Raw genomic sequence first — 22,080 nt, forward strand, 5'->3', positions numbered from 1 at the left:
GGATGGAATTTTATTTATATTAGTTGTATCGGCCTTAACAGACTGACTGACACAATAGGTCGAAGTAACTATTTGCTGAAATTGTTGACTCTCCTCCATGTATTTCATGAACTTCTTGGGTCCCTTGTTCTTCAGATAGAAAGCTAGACTACCTCACTAAACATCTCTCTCTCTGTCTCCCACCCCTTCTCTTTCCCTTTCCCTGTAGTGCATCAAGAGAAAATCCAGCCATGCAGGAAAAAAAAAGGTCAAGCATTTGGCAGTTGTAAGTATCTAAAAACACACAAAGACTCTGAGATGAGATTAGAATCAAAATTTATTTTCACAAATGATTTCTTTCTTTTTGCTTTCTTTCTTAAATTTAGGGTATATAGCTAAACTGAACTTTTTCTTTTTGGTATGTAGTATGCCGGCTCGGTAAGGCTGTTCTTGAGGACTATCGTAAGATGCATCATGTTGGTTGTGCATTTAGTGGAATCCTCTACTAAATTACATACAATAATGGGGAATTATTTTTAGAGTTGATAGTTTTCTGGATCCCCATTAAAGTTACTGATTCACTGGTTGTGTGATTGTAAGGAACTTTACAAAGTGAAGATTAGAAATTCAGTGTCTGTGGGGTTGAGTTGTGTGTGTGCCTGTGCGTTTTGGACTTGAACTGTGTTTGTGCTGGAAGTACTGTGCATTTACTGTGCTTAAAACGTGCCCTTTTTTGGTGAATTTTTTCTGGTATTTAATAGAAATAGGTTTTTTTCTCTTTTTTGAGTGGATGTGAAAATAGTTATTTAAATTGAGGTTACTAAAAAAATGTATAAGGTACGTGTTAAAATGGTAGTATGTGTTCTAGTACTTTATTATGACTATTTTTAGAAGTGGCTTACTAAGCTTCTGTTCAAACCGTGCAGCCATAACCTTGCTGTTTAACAACCACTGGCTGGCTAAAGGAACCGTCTTATTTTATTTCTTCATTACGAGAAGTTCCCTGTACTCAAGAGCTCCTTCCTTTCATTATGAGGGTTGCTAATTAAAGAACAGGGATCTGCCACTCTAGGCAATAGTTTCTCTTTCCTGAATGTCTGAGTTTGGCTGTGAGTTATTGCTGAGGTTGCAGTGTGTAACTACAAAAAATCTTTTTGCTGGTTTCTAACTCATTTCCTTGTAAAAGCTCTCTGGAATTTGGGGAAAATGATGGATTGTTCTTAACCATGCATGTAATACACACACACACTGCACACACACATCCTCTCATTTTCCTTTTAGTTTCAGCAGACTTTTCAGCTCCTCAAGTAACACTACTAAGAAGCCTGAACCACCGGTTAATCTGAAGTACAATGCACCCACCTCTCACGTTACTCCTTCCGTCAAGAAAAGAAGCAGCACCTTATCTCAGCTCCCAGGGGATAAGTCCAAAGCCTTTGATTTCCTTAGCGAAGAGTAAGTATTTTTCAGACTAGCGGTTACACCCTAAATAACCTAACAGTTCAGAATATTCTTGCCCCTTATCAGATCAGCTATAAAGAAACTATTCCTATAACTTGACTGCCTTTAAGTACGTTGCTCCTAGTTTTCATAAAGAGGAGAAATGTTTTAAAATCTCCTTTTTGCTAGTTTGACAACATTGATAAATATTAATAGAAATGTTGAAGACCTATATAAGCCCTTGTCCTAGTTGTTTGATCATTTCCTCTGTTGTCAGAAGGAACTGGCTTTCCATCCTGACCCTGCTCCTCACTAGGTAGATGAACTTGGGAAAGTTAATCTCTCAGAGCCCCAGTGTCTCTACCTATAAAATGAGTATGATAACCTACCTTAGAGATGTTAGGATTAAATTATATAGTGTCTGTAAACTGCCTGACACAAGGTAATTTTTTCTTGTTATTTATGCTATTTTAGCAGGGGAGGGGAGATAAGCTGTTGTTATATTCACTTAACTTAAAAAGGAAATTTCTTTCCCTTTTAGAACTGAAGCTAGTTTAGCCTCACGCAGAGAACAGAAGAGAGAACAGTATCGTCAGGTAAAGGCACATGTTCAGAAGGAAGATGGTAGAGTGCAGGCTTTTGGCTGGAGTCTGCCTCAAAAGTACAAACAGGTAACGTTTGAACATGGTAAGAGCATCTAATGGGAAATGCAAGGGGGAGGAGTAGGCCTGGGCATGAAAGACTCGAACTACACGTCCCAATCTGCTCAGTTTCAAGTGGCATGGATTTGGCACACGTTTAGAGAAGTATTGAGGGTACTGGTTTTTAGGCGGTTTTCTTGAGCCCTTCAGCTCAAGAGAAATGCCTCTGAGTTCTGTGAGGAAGGAGAGGGGTCAATAGGAGGTGGCTGAGTACATGTGACTTGGGGTATCCTATTCTATTTTAATATTTGAAGATTTTGTTAAAAAAAAACAAAACAGTATCTGTTGTTTAAAAGTATTCCCTACCCCTAACACACACACACACACACACACGTGCACTAACAGGTCTGTGAGTTAATGTATCTTTTCTGAGCTCCCAAAGCAGCATCTTATTTTCTCTAATTGCCACTTGATTTTCTGCTTATTTTTCAAATAAGAATGACAAAGTTAACTTGAACTTGACTTCATAGAATAAATATGTTACAGCAGTGCTTGTCCATGTCTCAGTGGTTCTGTAAGTTCACTTTTTTTTTTTTTGCGGTACGTGGGCCTCTCCCCGCTGCGGCCCCTCCCGTTGCGGAGCACAGGCTCCAGACGCACAGGCCCAGCGGCCACGGCTCATGGGCCCAGCCGCTCCGCGGCACGTGGGATCCTCCCGGACCAGGGCACGAACCTATGTCCCCTGCATCGGCAGGCGGACTCTCAACCACTGTGCCACCAGGGAAGCCCTGTAAGTTCACTTTTGATGAGGCTTACCCAGTGTGTCTTTTTCTCCCCTCCCCAATTATTAGGTAACCAATGGACAAGGGGAAAATAAGATGAAAAATTTACCTGTACCTGTCTATCTCAGACCTCTAGATGAAAAAGATACATCAATGAAGGTAAATTAATTTTGAAGTTAATGGTAATATTGCTTAAAATCTTGGTGAAGTTTTTCCTAAAACCAAAAAAGTTTAAATTCTACTTTCGTGGGCAAGGTTATTGTTCATTTTGTAGTTTTAGACTGGAATACTTTGAATATTTTTAGAGCCCTCTGTTTGTAATCATTAGATCTTTTAAAGAAATGTGAAAAGTTGTAAACATTTTTAGAGAGAAAGTGACTTAATACCATCTTTTTTTTAACCAAAAAAGCTGTGGTGTGCTGTTGGAGTCAGTTTGTCAGGTGGGAAGACCAGAGACGGTGGCTCTGTGGTTGGAGCGAGTGTCTTTTACAAGGATGTTGCTGGTTTGGATGCAGAAGGCAGTGAACAGCGAAGTGCATCTCAGAGCAGTTTAGACAAGTTAGATCAGGAACTTAAGGTAAGTGCTTACACTAACAATTGACCCAGTTTCTGAGACTAATTGCTTAGCTCTTTGATCTCAAACTTACTTCTGGGTCCAACTTCTAATTGGGGTTACTACGCCCTTGCTTACTCCTCATCCCCCCTCTCTCTCTTTTAAATCAGTTTTACTGGAGTATATTTTACATAAAATAAAATGTACTCTCTAAATGGATACAGTTCAAAGAGTTTTGACCAAGGGATGCACCTATGTAGCAATCCTCACAGTCAAGATATAGAACAGCTTTAACACTGATCTGCTTTAACTGCTAGTTCTTAGTCTACTAATTATTGTTGAAAGGTGGTTATACTTTCAGCCTTCCAAATAATCTGGAAATAAACTTGAAATAGTATTGTCCTTTAGTGTAGAGGCACAGCCGCATGGATATTTACACATATGTCTCATTTTAAACATTCATTTTCCTTACTTTGCCTATGCAGGAGCAGCAGAAGGAGTTAAAAAATCAAGAAGAATTATCCAGTCTAGTCTGGATCTGTACCAGCACTCATTCAGCTACAAAAGTTATCATTATTGATGCTGTCCAACCAGGCAACATCCTAGATAGTTTCACTGTTTGCAACTCTCATGTTCTGTGTATAGCAAGTGTACCAGGTAAGAGTACCATGCTCCTCTCTTCCCACCGCCCACAGCTCCTTACTGGCAAGAACCGACTGGTTACTGGAGATAGTTATGTACCACTCTCTCACGGAGTTTATTTTCTAGTTGGTGAAGACCAAAAATAAACTGGAAACAAATGACTAACAAAGATATTTTCAGATACTGTGAAGAAAGTAAAACAATGGAAATTTGAGAAGATAAGTGGGTGGCAGAGGGCAAGGGGCTATTTAGATTGAATAGTAAGGGAAGGCCTTCTAAAGTTGTGTATTAAATATTATGTGATGTTAAAACATTGGTTTAAAAATTAAAGGGAATTCCCTGGCGATCCAGTGGTTAGGACTACGTGCTTCCACTGCAGGGGGCATGGGTTCCATCCCTGGTCGGGGAACTAAGATCCCGCATGCCACGCGGCGCAGCCCCCGCCCCCCAAAAATTAAAGAGGTTGATGTTATATCTACACAGTGGAATATTATTCAGCCATATAAAGGAATGAGATATTGATACATGCCATAACATGGATTAACCTTGGAAACAACTCAGACACAAATATTGTATGATTCCACTTACATGAGCTATCTAGACTAGGCAAATTCATAAAGACAGAATTAAATTAAAGATTACCAGTGGTAGGGGCTCAGGGAGCAGAGAGTTATTGTTTAATTGGTACAGATTTTCTATGTGTGGTGACAGAAAAGTTTTGGACATAGCTGTGATGGCTGTACAACATTGTGAATGTAATTAATGCCACTGAATTGTACACTTAAAATGGTTAAAATGGAAAATTTTGTGTAGTATATATGTATATTTTACTACAAAAAATTTTTTGTAATGTGATAGGAATAAAAACAGCTTTCTAAATAAAGAGAACTGAAGAGGTTTATTTTTTTATGGTAAATGCTTAGTTTTTAAATGTGTTACTAATATCTTAAGGCACTGTATACACCTAGGCTGTATTAATTTTATTTATTTGTTTGTTTATTTATGGCTGCGTTGGGTCTTCGTTGCTGCACGTGGGCTTTCTCTAGTTGGCGGCGAGCGGGGGCTACTCTTCATTGTGGTGCGCGGGCTTCTCGTTGCGGCGGCTTCTCTTGTTGCGGAGCACAGACTCTAGGCACCCAGGCTTCAGTAGTTGTGGCACTCGGACTCAGTAGTTGTGGCTCGCAGGCTCTAGAGCACAGGCTCAGTAGTTGTGGCTCACGGACTTAGCTGCTCCATGGCATGTGGGATCTTCCCGGACCAGGGATAGAACCCATGTCCCCTGCATTGGCAGGCGGATTCTTAGCCACTGTGCCACCAGGGAAGTCCTGTATTAATTTTTATAGTGGTGGAAGTTCATATTTCAAATAGTAATAGAGATAATTAAAAAAATTTTTTGCTACCTTGTCAGATATAATTAGATTTCATTGTTTTTGTTTTTTTATTTTATTTATTTATTTATTTATTTGGCTGCGTTGGGTCTTCATTTCTGCGTGAGGGCTTTCTCCAGTTGCGGAGAGCGGGGGCCACTCTTCATCGCGGTGTGCGGGCCTCTCACTATCGCGGCCTCTCCTGTTGTGGAGCACAGGCTCCAGATGCGCAGGCTCAGTAGTTGTGGCTCACGGGCCCAGTTGCTCCGCGGCACGTGGGATCCTCCCAGACCAGGGCTCGAACCTGTGTCCCCCGCATTGGCAGGCAGATTCTCAACCACTGCGCCACCAGGGAAGCCCTAGATTTCATTGTTTTTAATTTCATTAGGCGGCTGCTTAAGAGCTCATATTAAGAACAGAAATGTCATTTCTGACATTTTCAGGTTTACTTGTGCTTGCGTTAATAGAAGTATTATCTTAATTTTTTAAGCTACTTTCTCAAATTGTGAATTGAGTTTAAATTAGTTTAAATAAAATTTAGTTACCATCTTGGCAGTGTATTTGAATAGCTCTTTGTCTCACCTGCACTCTTATTTCAAACCTATTGTTGCCTTAATGGAGAAAATGCTATTTATAGGAGTTTACTGAAATTTCAAACCTATTGTTGCCTTATTTCAAACCTATTGTTGCCTTATTTCAAACCTATTGTTGCCTTATTTCAAACCTATTGTTGCCTTAATGGAGAAAATGCTATTTATAGGAGTTTACTGAGCTATTAAACGAAGGTTTATCTTGTTTTTCAGGAGCACGAGAAACAGACTACCCCGCAGGAGAAGAGCTTTCAGAATCCGGACAAGTAGACAAAGCATCTTTATGTGGAAGCATGACAAGCAATAGCTCAGCAGAGACAGACAGCCTGTTGGGAGGCATCACGGTGGTTGGTTGTTCTACAGAAGGTGTGACAGCAGCTGCCACTTCCCCTAGTACCAACGGAACATCTCCAGTGATAGAAAAACCACCAGGTATGTCTGTCCTCCTTAGATACCGTCTGTATAGAGTCTGAGCCTGTCCCAGATGCCTCATTATGGACTAAACTTAGACCTTAAAGTAACAAGGATGAAAGAGCTTGAAAGAAGATCGAGTGATGAATGTTAAATGAAATCAAGAATCCTCAGTCTTATTACATAGTGTGGAGGAAAAGGGAGTAGCAGAGTGGAATTCTATAGAGGGGGTTTGTGTGTGGGGAAATTATTGGAAGAAAAGCTCAAACTTAGGATCGTTAGCATGTTTTATTTATTTTGTAGAAAAGGAAACAGAAAATAGTGAGGTTGATGAAAATGTTCCAACAGCAGAAGAAGCAACTGAAGCTACAGAAGGCAATGCAGGGTCAGCTGAAGATACCGTGGATATCTCCCAAACTGGCGTGTACACAGAGCATGTTTTTACAGATCCTTTGGGAGTTCAAATCCCAGAAGACCTCTCACCAGTATATCAGTCAAGGTATACAAATGGGTTAACAATTTAGGGAACCAGATAAGTGCACACATAAAAGGAACCAAAATGATCTCAAGCAGTCAAAATATTCCTACTATTTGACGTTGTTGTGGTAGATTTAGATGTTATTACTTACTCCAACTATGTCTTCATCTTTTCCTTCCATTGCATTCTCTCTAGACATATTTTTTCACCCATTTGTTCTCTATTCCTTCCAACTTAAAAAAAACTTACTTATAAGGTATATTAGTCAAAATCTTCCCAGTCATTTTCTCTTTTGGTATGATTTTTTGTTAATTGTTGTACTCACTGTCTTCTATTCTGTTAATAACTCTCTGCCATTTTAATCCCTTCTCCTACTCTCACACCCACTTTGTCAGTGAAATTGGCCATTTAAATTTAAATTTCCCATGTGGGTTTCAATGACCCTTTTTTTTTTTTTTTTTTTTTTTTTTTTTGCGGTACGCGGGCCTCTCACTGCTGTGGCCTCTCCCGTTGTGGAGCACAGGCTCCGGACACGCAGGCTCAGTGGCCATGGCTCACGGGCCCAGCCGCTCCACGACACGCGGGATCCTCCCGGACCGGGGCACGAACCCGTGTCCCCTGCATCGGCAGGCGGACTCTCAACCACTGTGCCACCAGGGAAGCCCAGAAAACAATTTGTTTTAGATTCTTCCTTTGAAAATAAGGCCCATTTAGCAAATTCTTTAATTTTCTTTCTTGCCTTCTCTAGGCCTTATAGAAAGCTGATGGGAGTCTATCAAAACTGGAGTCTTTTTACAATTTAATATTCTTCCTCTTAATGAATAGAGCAACCAGGTGTCTCTTAACATTTAATTGTTAATTTAAGAATAAAGTTATCTTTTTGGACTTACTGATTTGTTTGTCTGTTTTGAATTTGATATCCCAGTTATGCTTTTTTTTTTTTTTTACTAAATGTCCTCTGACAGTCCAAAGAATGAAGGTTTTGGGGTAGAATACAAGCATGTTTCAGCTTATTAATTTATTTTAGCAAATTCTTTATAATTCACCCTCGTGTGTGTGTGTGTATGTGTGTGGTTTTTAAACAAACTATCTCTCTTCTTTCTCTCCCCACAGAAGAAACTCATAAAATTCAAAATAACTGTAAGGGAGAACCTTAAGTATAGTCTGGATATTCACTGTTATATTTCATCACCGTGTCTTAACTCAGTTCTCTGTACCTTGAGCTTCCTAGTATCTTAATGTTACTTCTAACAATTGCTGAAATATATGGATTTATATTTCTTTCACTTCTTTCTTATCTCTCCCTCCCCCCTGCACCTCATTGCCTTGCCTCTCTTCCTTCCTTCCTTCTCCACTTTCTCCCTCCCTCCCTCCCTCCCTCCGTCCTTCCCTCCCTCTCTCTCTCTTCTTCTCTTTCTTTCTTTCTTTCTTTCTTTCTTTCTTTCTTTCTTTCTTTCTTTCTCTCTCTCTCTCTCTCTCTCTCTCTTTTTGAAATGTTTAATATAAGCATTTAACTTTGGCTTTACTGGAATTTAGTGTTCGATTATTTGATTTTTTTTTAAACTGTAAACTAAAATATAGAAATGATCAATCCCTGAAAACTGTAGCTAAACATATTCAGATTTTTTTCCTTTGTCTCACCTTTTCCAGTAATGACTCAGATGCATATAAAGATCAAATATCAGTATTACAAAATGAACAAGACCTGATGAGAGAGGAAGCCCAGAAAATGAGTAGCCTTTTACCAACTATGTGGCTTGGAGCTCAGAATGGCTGGTAGGTACCAACTCTTTTAATATTAGAAATCTTTAGTCTTTCATTTTTGCTTTTGAAATCAGAAAATAACTAAAATGTGGTACATACAAATACAAACACAAAGTGCTTATTAAAGCAAAGAATTTTATATACGCACAATTTTGAGGTTATGTTGCAACTGCCTCATAAACTGGACTTTGACTTGCATTGGTTCTGAATGGTAAACCATATGTTTGTCACAGGATGTTCCTTTTATATAATATTCTTGGAAAAAGAGGTAAATAAAACTTTAAAATCTGGGTGATCTAGAAATAGGAGATCCTGAACAACAAAAGGTTTATATAAGCTAGAGTGTGTTCAGGGAATATCAAGGATTAAACAATCTCTTTGGCTTCAGGAGGGCCCAATTGTAAACATAACTTCTAGGAAAACCAGGACAAATCAGAGTCTGAAAGCTTAGGAGATGATAACAGACATTATAGGACTTTGTAGTCGTGTGGGGAGTCTTACAGACTTGTGCTTCTCCTAAAGTTAAACAGGATCACTAGTACGTCTTTCCCATAAAGGTCTCACGCTACAGAATGAAGGTTTGGCACACTTTTTCTTTGAAGGGTCACATAAGAAATATGTTAGGTTTCGTGGCCATATGATCTTTGTAGCAACTTCTCAACTATGCTGTCGTGGTGCAAAAGCAGCCGCTGCATTGAAGTGAACTGGTGTGGCTATGTTCCAATAATAATAAAACTTATGAACACTGAATTTCATATGTCTCGTATGTCATGAAATACTCTCCTTTTGATTTTTTTCCAACCGTTTAAAAATGTAAAGACCATTTTTAGTTTGCATGGTGTACTAAGACAGGTAGATGGCTAGATTTGGCCTGTGGGCCTTAGTTTGCCACTCCCTGATGTAAACCACTCAGTCATCAGAAAGCTCAGTATGGTAGAAAAGTAAGATTATTTTTTTGAAAAGGTTTCTAGCCAAGGATTCTGAAGTATGGGGTAACCTGAGACTAACTAACCAGGCGTTAGTTCTGGCTTTTCATTCTTTGTATGTTTCTGTTTGCTTAAGCAGCTTATTTCTCTGCTTTAGGCCTACGCTTACTCTCATTATTGTTTTTTCCTAAAATTTTTATGTTACTCTTCTTTCCTTCTGAAAGAACTTTGTGTTCATTATTAGATATAAACAACTACTTGATGTTCCCTATGCCTTACCAGTCTTGATTTTGTTCTTGCAGTTTGTATGTCCATTCATCTGTAGCCCAGTGGAGGAAATGTCTCCATTCTATTAAACTTAAAGATTCGATTCTCAGTATTGTGTAAGTTTTATTTTAGAAATTCTTCCATTCAAAAATATGTATTTTGGTATAAACTAGATTCTAAGACTATTAAAGTTAACATGTGCTTCATGACTAAATCAGTATCCATATTTTTTTGTAACCCTCTTTATGAGTGAGATTGAAACTCTAACTAGGAAGTAAACCGGAGAACTTTAAGTATAAGAGAAAACTTGCCAGGTTGATTCCTCACCATACTGAGAGTTCTTTAGTACTTTGGGGGAGAAAACCAATTAAACCCCATTAATTTATATTTGTTTTAGAGTATTCTTTATACTTTGTGAATATGTTGATTGGGGCATTGATTTACTAGTCCTTTCCTGTATGTTGACTATCAAAAGTCAGTTTGTCTGTTAGGTCCACAGAGCTGACTCTGTTAGTTCTACTTGGGGTGTGTGTCTCTGGTCTGTGGACCTTTTGTTGGTAGTCTGTGATGGGAGGAGGAACTTGGGCTAGAAAGTGAAACAACTGAGTCACCACACATGCTTTTTATTTAGTTGAGCTGACATTTTCATAGCAAGACTTTCTCAGTGAAGAAAAGAATGATGTTCATTTAGGTTCTCGTGTAAGCTCCTAATACATCACAGACTGGTCTTCTGAGAAACTCTGAACTAGCTCGGTAGCATGCAGTGTCTTCCATATTCCCAGATGGGGAGTTCTAAAATCCCCATTCCTGTTTGCAGACATGTGAAAGGAATTGTGTTAGTGGCCCTGGCTGATGGTACCCTTGCAATCTTTCACAGAGGAGTTGGTGAGTTGTTATGAATATATAACATGTGTGCTAATTTGTTGCTTTGCAAGAACATTTTCAAGCAGATTGGCTTCTTATGTTTTAAAGAAATCATACTTAATAGGAGAAAGAATAAAGGTTTAAACTGAATACTAACCGTGTATGACATCAGTGAGTATGTGAGTTCTTGCCTGCAGACATACATTAATAGTATACCTCGGTGAAAACCTGTTTACCATAATGAGCAAATAGTCCTCGTGGTCCTCTTATAGAATGTGCAATGGAGGTATATGTTTTTCACTCATATACTTATGCAGTTAGGAGAAATTTAGTGAGAGGATATGTTTTCTTTTGCCCAGTATTTTAAAAATAATTTGCAACCACTTACATTTGGGATGTTTTTAAAAAGAATTTTTAATTGGGTAAGGTTTAATCATTTTCATGTTACGTTCTTTATATTCTTCCCCTTTAAACCAGTGTTTCTACCATCTGCACACAGAAGGGTGGTGGTGTCAGAAAACTGCCTTGAGTGAATTAAATTAAGGGAATTGAGCGTGTAACTCCTTGGTACATGTATCAAACAAAAGTGATATTTCATTTCCTACCTACTAGAATGGTAGATCAGGGAAATATTATACAAACGTAGATCCACTAAATTCAGATTTTCACAAGCCTTTTCCCAAAGTCTCATGTCCTTTGGGGCCTCAAGAAATGTGAGGTAGATGATAGGCAGGTGCTAGAGGTTGCTGGTTAATGACTCCATAACAAAAAGAGAGGCCTCCGTTTTACCTTGTTCAGGCCCTTTTATAGACTATCTGGGTTTAATCCTCACAGCAACTTAAGAAGAAAATTCTATTGTCATCCTCACTTTATAGATGAGGAAACTGAGGCACAGAGTATTTTAGTCACTTGTTCATGGTCACTCAACTAGTGAGTAGAAGAACCTAGAAAAAATGGAATAATAAATATTTTGGTAAACTGAATCCAAAATTATATTGAACAAGATAAACAAAATACATTTACTAAGGATACATGTAAAGTCCTACATTTGGGTTCAGAAGAGTAGATGGAGGAGATAGGTCTGAAGAGTGATATCAAACTCAATACGAGTTAACATCCTAAGCCTCATAGAAATTAGAGTCCAGAGCAGGGCTGGTGATAATCCTGCTCCAGTCTAGTAGATCACCATTAAATGGATCTGGACAAAGCGGAGTTAGGATGAAGACTCCATAAACTGTGGTGTGCTTGGTTTTGAAAGGAGAAGACAGGGCGGTAGCAATGAAGTGGGACTGGATTTATTCTGTGTTTCCATTAGGCAAAGCTATAGATTAATGAGTGGTTACGTACAAGAAGGCAGGCAGACTTTAGCTAGGTATGGGGAATATTTTTAAGACAATTATAGCTTTCTTACAATGGAACAGCTGCTTTGTGAGGTAGTATGTTTTCTTTCACTGAAATTGTTCAAGCAAAGCAAGCTTACAGTGGTTGGTTCTCATTTGTATGTATTTCTGTCATCACTAAAATTATAGTATGCATAATTCCTAAAGTGTTAGCAATGCATTGCCCTTGACTTCTAGCCAAGAAGATATATCAAAATGCAAGTGAGTGAGAGCAGTATTATCCCCAAAATAACCTTAAATGCATGCTAATTCTTAAAATATTATTATAAACAGGTAACTTATAACTGATTTATCACATCACTGCTGTTGAGAGCATGGGGGTCCAGGTACTGGGTGACAGGTTGAACCATATGACCTTTGAGGTCTCTTCCAACTTTGCAGTTTATAGAACAAAAGAACTCAATCTCTGTAAATATACACTGAATACATGGTATCCGGGGGATGCTTCATCAATAAATTTAATTACACACCCAAATAGAATGTTTCTTGAATTAAAATTGAGTAAAAGGTAGTGTGCATAAACTAATCATCTGTTTCTTATTTTAAAGACGGGCAGTGGGATTTGTCAAACTATCACTTGTTAGATCTTGGACGACCTCACCATTCCATCCGATGCATGACTGTGGTACATGACAAAGTTTGGTGTGGCTATAGGAACAAAATTTATGTGGTTCAGCCAAAGGCCATGAAAATAGAGGCAAGTTAACCCATGTTTTCTGTACTTAACTGAATTTGTATTACCTGAAGACCCTAAGGCTTAATTATTTTCTTCTTTGGAAATTGTTTTCTGAATCTGCGTGTCTTGGGGTACTCCGGTGGTATTTTGGATGAATTCTCAGCTTTCTGTGTTACTTTACTTCTCCTTCTGCTTTTGACTATGAGTAGGGGAAGTGGTTTTTTAAAAAGGAAGGGAGATTCACACATGAATGACTAAATGTGTGTCTGAGTATCCGTGGAGGCATACATGTATTATTTGAATACATGGTTCTTGAAATGTTTAGTTATGTAGAGGTGATCTGAGAGCAGGACCCTCAAGTCTCCCCCACTACTCAGTGTGTATCCAGGCAAATCCGTATATGTGTCACAGACTGAGGAATAATATTGCAGTGGGAATTTGTTGTAAAAACAAAAACCTCTTAGCATTAGCATTGTTTTCTTAAAGTTTTGCCACAATACATAAATTTATTCTAATTGTTTAAGAAAAGAAAAACAGTAGGAAATTTTTAAGATGAAAGTTCTGTCCCAAATCCTGTTCCCAACCCTAGAAGTTCCATTTGGCCTTTATGTTTTAGATGTATTCCTTACATGCGGATATCTATACACACACATACAGCATTGTAAGTTCCTTTTTGTCTAATTATAAACAGGATCTTATTTTGTGTATTGCTCTGTAACAATACAAAATCCTGAGGTTAAATTCAATCTTTTTGTTGAATGCTGTTACATAGAATGGATGTGTCAGCATTGCTTTCATAAGTTGATATCCTACACAGTGCTGAAATCCAACATCCTTTGGTTCTTCTTCATTTTGTTTTGCAGTCTAGGATAATAGCAATTGTGTATGTAAGAGTAACATATTTGGGCTCCTCTTTTAATATATAGTCTGCCAAATTATTGTGCAAATTTGCACAGTTTTTAAACACGAACTCCTACATAATAAAAGTAACATTGTGATTGAACAATCTTTTCTAGAAATCATTTGATGCACACCCCAGGAAGGAGAGCCAAGTGCGGCAGCTTGCCTGGGTGGGTGATGGCGTGTGGGTCTCCATTCGTTTGGATTCCACACTCCGTCTCTACCATGCACACACTTATCAACATCTGCAGGATGTGGACATTGAGCCTTATGTAAGCAAAATGCTAGGTAAGCTTCTAAAGCATTTTATCTTTGTCAGTCAAAGAAAATGGTTTATTTTTAAATGGTCTCAAATGCTGGGTTGAACCAATGAGTAAGTTGCCTCAGGAATAGTGAGCTCTTATCACTGAAAGAGTCAGGCAGATGCTCCATCTACCCTGTGGTTCTTGACAGAAACTTGGGATCATTTCTGACTCCTCTCTTGTTCCCCACATCTAACCCATCAGCAGGAACTGTCAAGTCTTCCCCCAGAATATCTTAAATCAGTTACGTCTTTTGTCTTGTTTTGACCACACCATGCAGCTTTCGGGATCTTTGTTCCCCAACCAGATATTGAACCCAGGCCCTGGCAATGAAACTGCTGAGTCCTAACCACTGGACTACCAGGGAATTCCCTTAAATTAGTTACATCTTTATATCTACCACTATTCCCACAGGCCAGGTCACCATTCTTTCCTCCCCAGACGACTATGAGCCTCTTAACTGGTCTTCCTATCTCCACTCCAGTCAGCTTTCTGCATAGTAACCAGTGTGCAGATATCACTGAGACATACCTCCACTTATGTAATGCCAGCCACTTTCAGAATATTCTTGTCTTTAGGTGAGATGACATTTTGTGACATTATCAGAAGAACTTAAATGGTCTGGACCTCTCTCCTTGCTCACTCTGTTCTGCCCACACGGACCTAAACTCAACAAGTTCTTTCCCATTTCAAGGCCCTCACATGTGCTGTATCCTCTGTCTGAGAAGTTTTTCTTAGTCCCTTTTTACTCGGCTTTCAGGGCATAGCTTATATGTCACATCCAGAAGAGACCTTTCCTGATCTCCCAGTTTTATTTAGGACCTCTTATACTTTTTCTTCATGGGCTTATCATTACTGTGGTTGTACCAGTATCATACATACTGTCTCTCTCCCCGACAGAACTTAATCTTCATGAAGGGCAGGGACTATCTTTGGTTTGTCCCTTGCAGTATCCTTAGCATCCCAGTCCAGTGCTGTATGACTATTAGGGATGTCACAAATGATTTCTTTATGAAGAGAGGTTGAACCGCATCAGTGGTTTTTAACTTTTTTAGAGTCGTCGCCCTCAGGAAACCTGATGTGCCCTCTCCCTTGAATCAGCCATATATACACATAGACATAAACTAATTTCAGGAATGTACTTTGCCCATAAGTTAAAGATCTCTAGCTTAGACTATTTAAGGTTCCTTCTAACACTGTGATTCTATGATCATACTCTCATTTCTAGTAAGTAGAACTTATGAGTAACTAGATGCTGTTTGTCTTAAATGTATTATCTGTTTAATAATTTTGCCTCTCAAATCCCTGAAAATAAGATCAGTTTTAAAATGCCCTTGAAATAAAAAAGTGCATTTATTCTTCCTAAATTACATGCATATGGTATCCTAAAATTTCTAAACTGCTTTAGACTCAAATATATAAACAAGGAAAGAATATAGGTTTTGTTAGCAAAGATTGTTTCTTACCTGTGAAAAGAAAATTAAGGCAAGCAAGAACTCTCTCCGTTTATAAAATGGAAGGACATTTAATTTCCCCAATCTAGTAAACTGTTTTTGTTGAGGTTTTTTTGTTTTGTGTTGTGTTTTGGTTTGTTTGGTTTGGTTTTGCAGCTCCTTAAGTAAATCCTGTATCATATTTCCTGATCCACAGCATCTTCCTTCTGAATGATAATGTAATGCCAGCCACTTTTAGAGTTTTCTTTTTCCATTAACCGTGAATTGTCAGATAGATGATAAAGCCAAACGAGCGTTCGCCTTCATTGATGTGCACCTTCTTCAGGAAACATCCAACTAGCTCTGGTCACATTTCCTCTCTGCTATATTAGTCCAGCTACTCTTAGGGACTTGGAACCTAAAACATCATCTGCTCTAGTTTTTCAATAAAATGTCTTCTCTCCCGTCATACAGGTACTGGAAAACTGGGCTTCTCTTTTGTGAGGATCACAGCTCTTATGGTGTCTTGCAATCGTTTGTGGGTAGGGACAGGAAATGGTGTCATTATCTCCATCCCATTGACAGAAAGTAAGTACGTTTTTAGGTAACTGTCACAGGAGAGTTGTGGGGAACAGCCTTGTCTGGAATTCAGGTAGAAGGAATTGTTTAGTTACTGGCAAATCTGTGGTAATTCAGAAAGTCAAACTGATGGCAGAGATCTAACTATTGTTCCTTCACTCTTTCTATGAAATTTATAGACTCTAGCAAGTATATCAGGACCAATATTTACAGTTAAAAGTTTTTCATTGTGAGAAACTCTTTCTCATTTCAGGAATCATGGTCCTGTTTCATCTCAAATAATGGTTGATGTCCATTTTTTCTTTCAGCTTTATTGTACTAGTATCCAGAAACATTACCTAACTATCTAATACCCTAGTTTTCCATATCTCTGTGGCAGTTAGTTTAGGATATTCCATTTGGCTTAAGAGTTGTGGGAGAAGTTTCTTAGGAGGCCAGCAAATCCTTCCTGACATTGGAGACAAGACATCTACCTCTGTTTGAAAAAATGTGAATAATATGTACATTGTATGTTTTTTATATTTGCTTCATTATTATTATTTTTGTGAACAAAATGTGCATTGTATGTTTTTCATATTATGTTCCATTACATTGATCATTCATTAAATAAGTGTTTTTGTGCTGCAGAATTCATGGGCAGGGAATGATTTGAAATAAAAGTGCAATAAGTCCATAAAATAAGTCAATAAATAAACACCTCAGAATTTTCAGGGGAAAGGAGGAGGACTGGATGGTGGTATATCTGGAGCCTTTAAAGAACCTAAATTCTTTTTTTTTTTGGCCACACCGCGAGGCTTGTGGGATTTTAGTTCCCCAGCCAGGCAGAGAACCCGTGCCCCTGGCAGTGGAAGCAAGGAGCCCTAACCACTGGACCACCAATTTAAAGAACCTAAATTCTTAATCCCAGCTGTATTTTCTACTACAACAACTTATAAATCTACATGTTTAGATCACTTCTTATATCTTAAGAGATTCCAGGATCCCCAGAGTTCATTTCAGTTCTTTACAGACCAGAGTTCCATTTTAGCAAAGTTACTTGCACGGGATTTCTTAAAGAAAAGGGGGAAATATTAGCATTTAGAAAATGTTCCCCAGTTAGTTCTCATTCACCTAAATTGCTTTATAATTAAGAAAAGCAAAATCACAGTAAATAAATTGTCCTTTTTGAGCAGAGATATTCTTTAGAGGCTTTGGTAAGAACTTTGTGTGTTTCTTGGTATTATACCGAGTTGGATTTTGTTAATTTAGTTAGGAGTTTTGAGCTCCTGAGTTGCCAGATAGAAGACGCTGAGAGTGGCATCTCATAGTAATCCTTCTCCTCCCTGTCATGCACCTCTCCATGTCCCCTTTCCTCCTTTCTCACTTTAGCCGTAATCCTCCACCAGGGACGTTTACTGGGGCTGAGGGGTAAGTGCAGATCCTGAACCACACTCTTCTTTCTGGCTTCTCATGGCCACCGTGAGGCCGTTCTCACGTCTCTAGATACCCTCTTGAATGTTCCTAAATGTCATCCACTTGCAGTCACTGCATTGCAGCAGGTGTTTTTTTGTTTTTGTTTTTTTTTAATGTTTGTTACGTGGCCTCCAAGCTACTGCTCAGCAGCTTAGTCTGTTTATCATCTTTCGTTGCAGCTGACCTTTCTTTCAGACTTTGTTTTCCCTCCAATAAAAACACGAAACATCTCTGAAAACTGTCTTTAATCTACATTGTTTACTCCTGTTACCAATCATGTTTCTTTCATTTACTTACTGGTCCATGGAATGGGGATGTTTTGTGAGTCTGGTCATTCTAAAATAATTCAGCAAACGATCAGTCTGGTGTAAATAAAGGCTACTCTATTGTACTGGATGGATCCTTGTAAACACAACTTTTTACTGCCCCTCAAGGGAGATATTCTTACCACAAGGGAGAAAAAAATCAAAAGATAAACTATAAAAATTCTGCTAAAAAATATACCTATTCACTTTAAGCTATATAACTGGTTAGTTTTCTAAAATGAGGATTAAAAAACAAAACAGACATACCTAAGAAGTAAACTTAGCTATTGCTAGACTGGCAAAATCCCCTACTCCATTTACTGAGAAACTTAAAAATAACTAGCATGCTGTATATCTTTTTTTTTTTTCCAGCTTTGTCTTGAGTTGGCATTGCTGCCCTTGTTTTATCTCAACTGGCTGTAGCTTTTAGATAATATCATAAGGATTAACCAGTAATCTCTTGCATCATGACTGTTTTCTAGGGGAAAATATTTGGTGTTTGGTTTTCTATTGTAGCAAATAAAACCTCAGGAGCATCAGGAAATCGTCCTGGAAGTGTCATCCGTGTATATGGTGATGAAAACAGTGATAAAGTGACACCAGGGACATTTATACCCTATTGTTCAATGGCACATGCACAGCTTTGCTTCCATGGGCACAGGGATGCTGTGAAATTCTTTGTGGCAGTCCCAGGTGAGTTAGATTATTCTATTGAGAAGTTGTATGTCCAGTTGACTGTTGAACAATGTGCATTTGAACTGCACTGATCCACTTATACACAGATTGTTTTCAGTAGTGAACACTACACTGCTACATGATCCATGGTTGGTTGACTCTTTGGATGCAGATTGTGGACACAGGAACCATGAATATGGAGGGCTGACTATTAATTTCACTCAGATTTTTGACTGCGCAGAGGGTCAGTGCCCCAACCCCTGCATTATTCAAGGGCCAACTGTAATTGTCTGTCCCTTGGTTCCTCTTCCTAGTCTAATACTAAGTACTGAAATGACAGATAACTCCAGTATAACGCATGAAATGTTCTATAACGGAGGTATGAATAAAGTGCTATAGAGATACTTGATAGAAGCTGTTTTGGAATCTCTCCTCTACCCCAAAAACAAACTTGATTTTAGACTTCTTTACTTTTGAAAAGCAATGGTACTATTTTGTCACTGCAGAATGCCGAAAATGGTTTTGGCCTCATAAAGGAAATTTCTAGAAAGAAGTCCCTATCATCAAGGCTGTATTCAGGAAGAGATGGAAAATGTGCTCTGATACCTTTAGCGCTGTGCCAAGAAACAGCAGGAGTCTGGGGTTCTGGGCCTTTACCACTTGCCTTGTTGTCTTGAGCAAATTGCTTAACCTCTGATACTCATTTCTTTATTTCCTAAGTGGATGTGATTAATATCTGCTCTGCCAACCTCATTTGTTGTAAAGATTAATGAAAGGCTTTGGGAACTATAAAGCACCATCCAGATGAAAGGTGGCAGTGATGACGTCCAGTGAAAAATGTTCTGTCCCTTGAGAATACTAAAGTGATGTTACTGATCGTCTGTAAGCAGGACCTATGTTTTGGATTTTTTTTCCCTGTAAGAGGCAAGTTTAGGAGTTAGACAAAGTTCAAATCTGGCTTTGCCACACCAACTGTGTGATGTTGGACATGGTGGTATCTCAGTGTATTAGTCAGGGTTCTGCCGAGGAACAGAACCAATAGGGTATGTGCGTGTGCGTGTGTGCGTTCATTGTGTGTGTGTGTGTGAGAGAGCAAGCGAGCGAGTGCAAAGAGGGGGAGGGAGGGAGAGAGAAATTGATTTAATTTAAGGAATTGGTTCATGTGATTATGGGGGCTGGCAATTTTGAAATCTGCAGAGAAGGCTGGCAGGCTGGAGGCCTAGGAAAGAGCTGATGTTTGCAGCTCAAGTGTAAAGGCAGCCCGGAGGCAGAATTCCCTTTTCCTTGAGGGACCTCTCTTTTTCTCTTAAGGCCTTCAGCTGATTGGCCCACCCACATTATGGAGAGTAATCTGCTTTACTCAAAGTCCACTGATTTAAATGTTCATTATTTCTAAAAAAGTACCTTCACAGCAGTATCTAGACTAGAGTTTGAGCAAATGTCTCGGCACCAGAGCCAAGACATTTGACACATAAAATTAGCCACTATAATTTTTCCCAAGGATGTTCCAAAGATTAAATGATTAAATGTATATAGTATAGGGTTGGCATATGGTACCCTAACCAATTATTCAGTATTCTTAACAACATGGTAATGAACTTCTTGAAATGTACATGTATATTTTTGTATAGTTATTTCCTCAGAATAAACTTATAGAAATGGAATTTTTTTTTAATTTACTTTTTGGCTGCGTTGGGTCTTAGTTGTGGCACGTGGGATCTTTCGTTGTGGCTCATGGGCTCTTGTTGCAATGCGCAGGCTCCTCTGTAGTTGTGGCATGCGGGCTCTCTAGTTGTGGCATGCAGGCTGCAGATTATGTGGGCTCTGTATTTGTGGCGCAGGGGCTTCAGAGCATGTAGGCTCTGTAGTTGTGGCGTGCAGGCTCAGTAGTTGTGGCACATGGGCACATGCCCTGCGGCATGTGGGATCTTAGTTCCCCGACCAGGGATCGAACCAGCGTCCCCTGCATTGCAAGACGGATTCTTAACCACTGGACCACCAGGGAAGTTCCTTTTCTTGGTTTTTTTTTTTAAAAAATAATAATGCCATAGAGTCCCCTTTGAGTCTCCTTTATATTTCTCTAATCCCCTTCCTTTCCTTCTTTCCTGTCCATCTATAACCACTATCCTGAAGTTGAAATTTATCCTTCTGCCCATGTTTTTGTATTTTTACTACATTGGAACATATCTATAAACAATATATAGTATTTTTTGTATTTTTAAGTCTTACGTTACATATATATTATTCTGCAAATTATTTCTCATTTTTGAGATTTGTTAATATTTATGCATAAAAATCTAGTTCATTCATTTAACCATGGTATTCTAATATCTGAATAAATATGCCACCTTTTATCCATTCTCCTATAGATCAACTTCTAGGCTTTTTCTCTGTTTTCCCTCCACTATTAAAAAACAGTACTGCAGTAGACCTTCTTGTGCGTATGGGAGAGACTTTTCTGTTGGGTATAAATCTGGAAGTGGAATTGGCAACATTGTTGTTTGTTGGCCAGTTGGCCCTAAGGATTAAACCATTCAGGATGGCCTTAATATCATACCACTGTGCTCTTGCTTCTGTGGCAAAACTAACTAGTCTGCTAACAAGTTATCTCTAGCAGGCTTGATTTCTTCTAGAGTATAATTGAATAACGCATGAATGAGGCACTGTGAAAATAAATCAAACTGTCCTATCCATGTCCAACATAAATTGTCTATAAAGTGTTTCACATCATGGGACTCTGTCCTGTTATCACCTAAAGGCGTGGTCTGTGTAGTTCGACCAAAGGACAGCAGACCTGGCAAGAAAAAATACCCCACACTCATAGAGGTTATAGTGTCAATGATATTTCAAGGTTTCTCTCTATCATTTCATGCTTAAAGATTCTACATTAGAACTTAAATGTTAGAACAAATTACACATTACCCAGTAATTTTATTTGCATAATCTAAATTAAAAATAAGATGTACTTTTCTTAAATATGAGGAAACCATGGATTTGAAATCAATTCAAATATTAATTATGAATATCCAAATTCATACGGCTTAAGTTGAAGACTTTTCTGTCTCTTACATAAACACACATGTACCCTTCCAGGGGAGAGATCTTTCCACTACCCCTCAGATAAAACAATGTATATTATAATAGTCTGAAGCAGGCAGCTAAGACCAGCCGAGCCACATATAGATTTCATACTGGATTCTGGACCTATTTCTGTTTTAGTACAAAATAGCTTTACTTGGATTTCAAATTGGGCTTTCATGACCTTTATAGATGTTTTCTGATCATGCAGAGGCTTCTGACATCCCTAGTACTTTGGCTGTATTAGAATGTACTTACCTTGTTCAGCTTTCTGAAAATATTCAGAAAAAATGAGTCTCTCCCACCCCAATCCTTGATAAGTAATATTCACTTCTGTTCCTGTATAAATAGGTCAAGTCATCAGCCCACAGAGTGGCAGCAGTGGCACAGATCTAACAGTTGACAGAGCAGGGCCATCTGCACAGGAGCCTGGCAGCCAGACACCCTTGAAGTCTATGCTTGTCATCAGTGGAGGAGAGGGCTACATTGACTTCCGAATGGGTAGGTCATTGCTTCTGGGGGCTTTGTTTCCACTGTTCCGTGATGTGGATTTTCACCCACAGTAAGCAAGAAACT

The 22,080-nt window shown here is 38.7% G+C and overlaps 1 protein-coding gene across 12 annotated transcripts in view; it reads left to right on the forward strand.

The window, feature by feature from the left end:
- The window catches only part of SPAG9 (sperm associated antigen 9), a 142,788-nt gene that overhangs the window by 114,839 nt on the left and 5,869 nt on the right, over positions 1–22,080 (forward strand). For 7 of the 12 annotated variants that reach the window (XM_067714780.1, XM_067714785.1, XM_067714782.1 and 4 more), the window contains 17 exons: positions 209–265; positions 1,261–1,434; positions 1,961–2,090; positions 2,912–3,001; positions 3,252–3,419; positions 3,881–4,052; positions 6,208–6,426; positions 6,709–6,904; positions 8,534–8,659; positions 9,876–9,956; positions 10,658–10,725; positions 12,653–12,801; positions 13,797–13,968; positions 15,890–16,003; positions 17,363–17,401; positions 18,268–18,444; positions 21,856–22,005. In XM_067714780.1, the coding sequence (XP_067570881.1) occupies positions 209–265; positions 1,261–1,434; positions 1,961–2,090; positions 2,912–3,001; positions 3,252–3,419; positions 3,881–4,052; positions 6,208–6,426; positions 6,709–6,904; positions 8,534–8,659; positions 9,876–9,956; positions 10,658–10,725; positions 12,653–12,801; positions 13,797–13,968; positions 15,890–16,003; positions 17,363–17,401; positions 18,268–18,444; positions 21,856–22,005 (2,282 nt within the window). The remainder of the gene's footprint in view (positions 1–208; positions 266–1,260; positions 1,435–1,960; positions 2,091–2,911; positions 3,002–3,251; positions 3,420–3,880; positions 4,053–6,207; positions 6,427–6,708; positions 6,905–8,533; positions 8,660–9,875; positions 9,957–10,657; positions 10,726–12,652; positions 12,802–13,796; positions 13,969–15,889; positions 16,004–17,362; positions 17,402–18,267; positions 18,445–21,855; positions 22,006–22,080) is intronic. The other 5 variants (XM_067714781.1, XM_067714784.1, XM_067714790.1 and 2 more) reach the window with 3 other exon arrangements.

This window comes from Pseudorca crassidens, chromosome 19 (genome assembly GCF_039906515.1).
Source record: "Pseudorca crassidens isolate mPseCra1 chromosome 19, mPseCra1.hap1, whole genome shotgun sequence".
Taxonomy (NCBI): Eukaryota; Metazoa; Chordata; class Mammalia; order Artiodactyla; family Delphinidae; genus Pseudorca; species Pseudorca crassidens.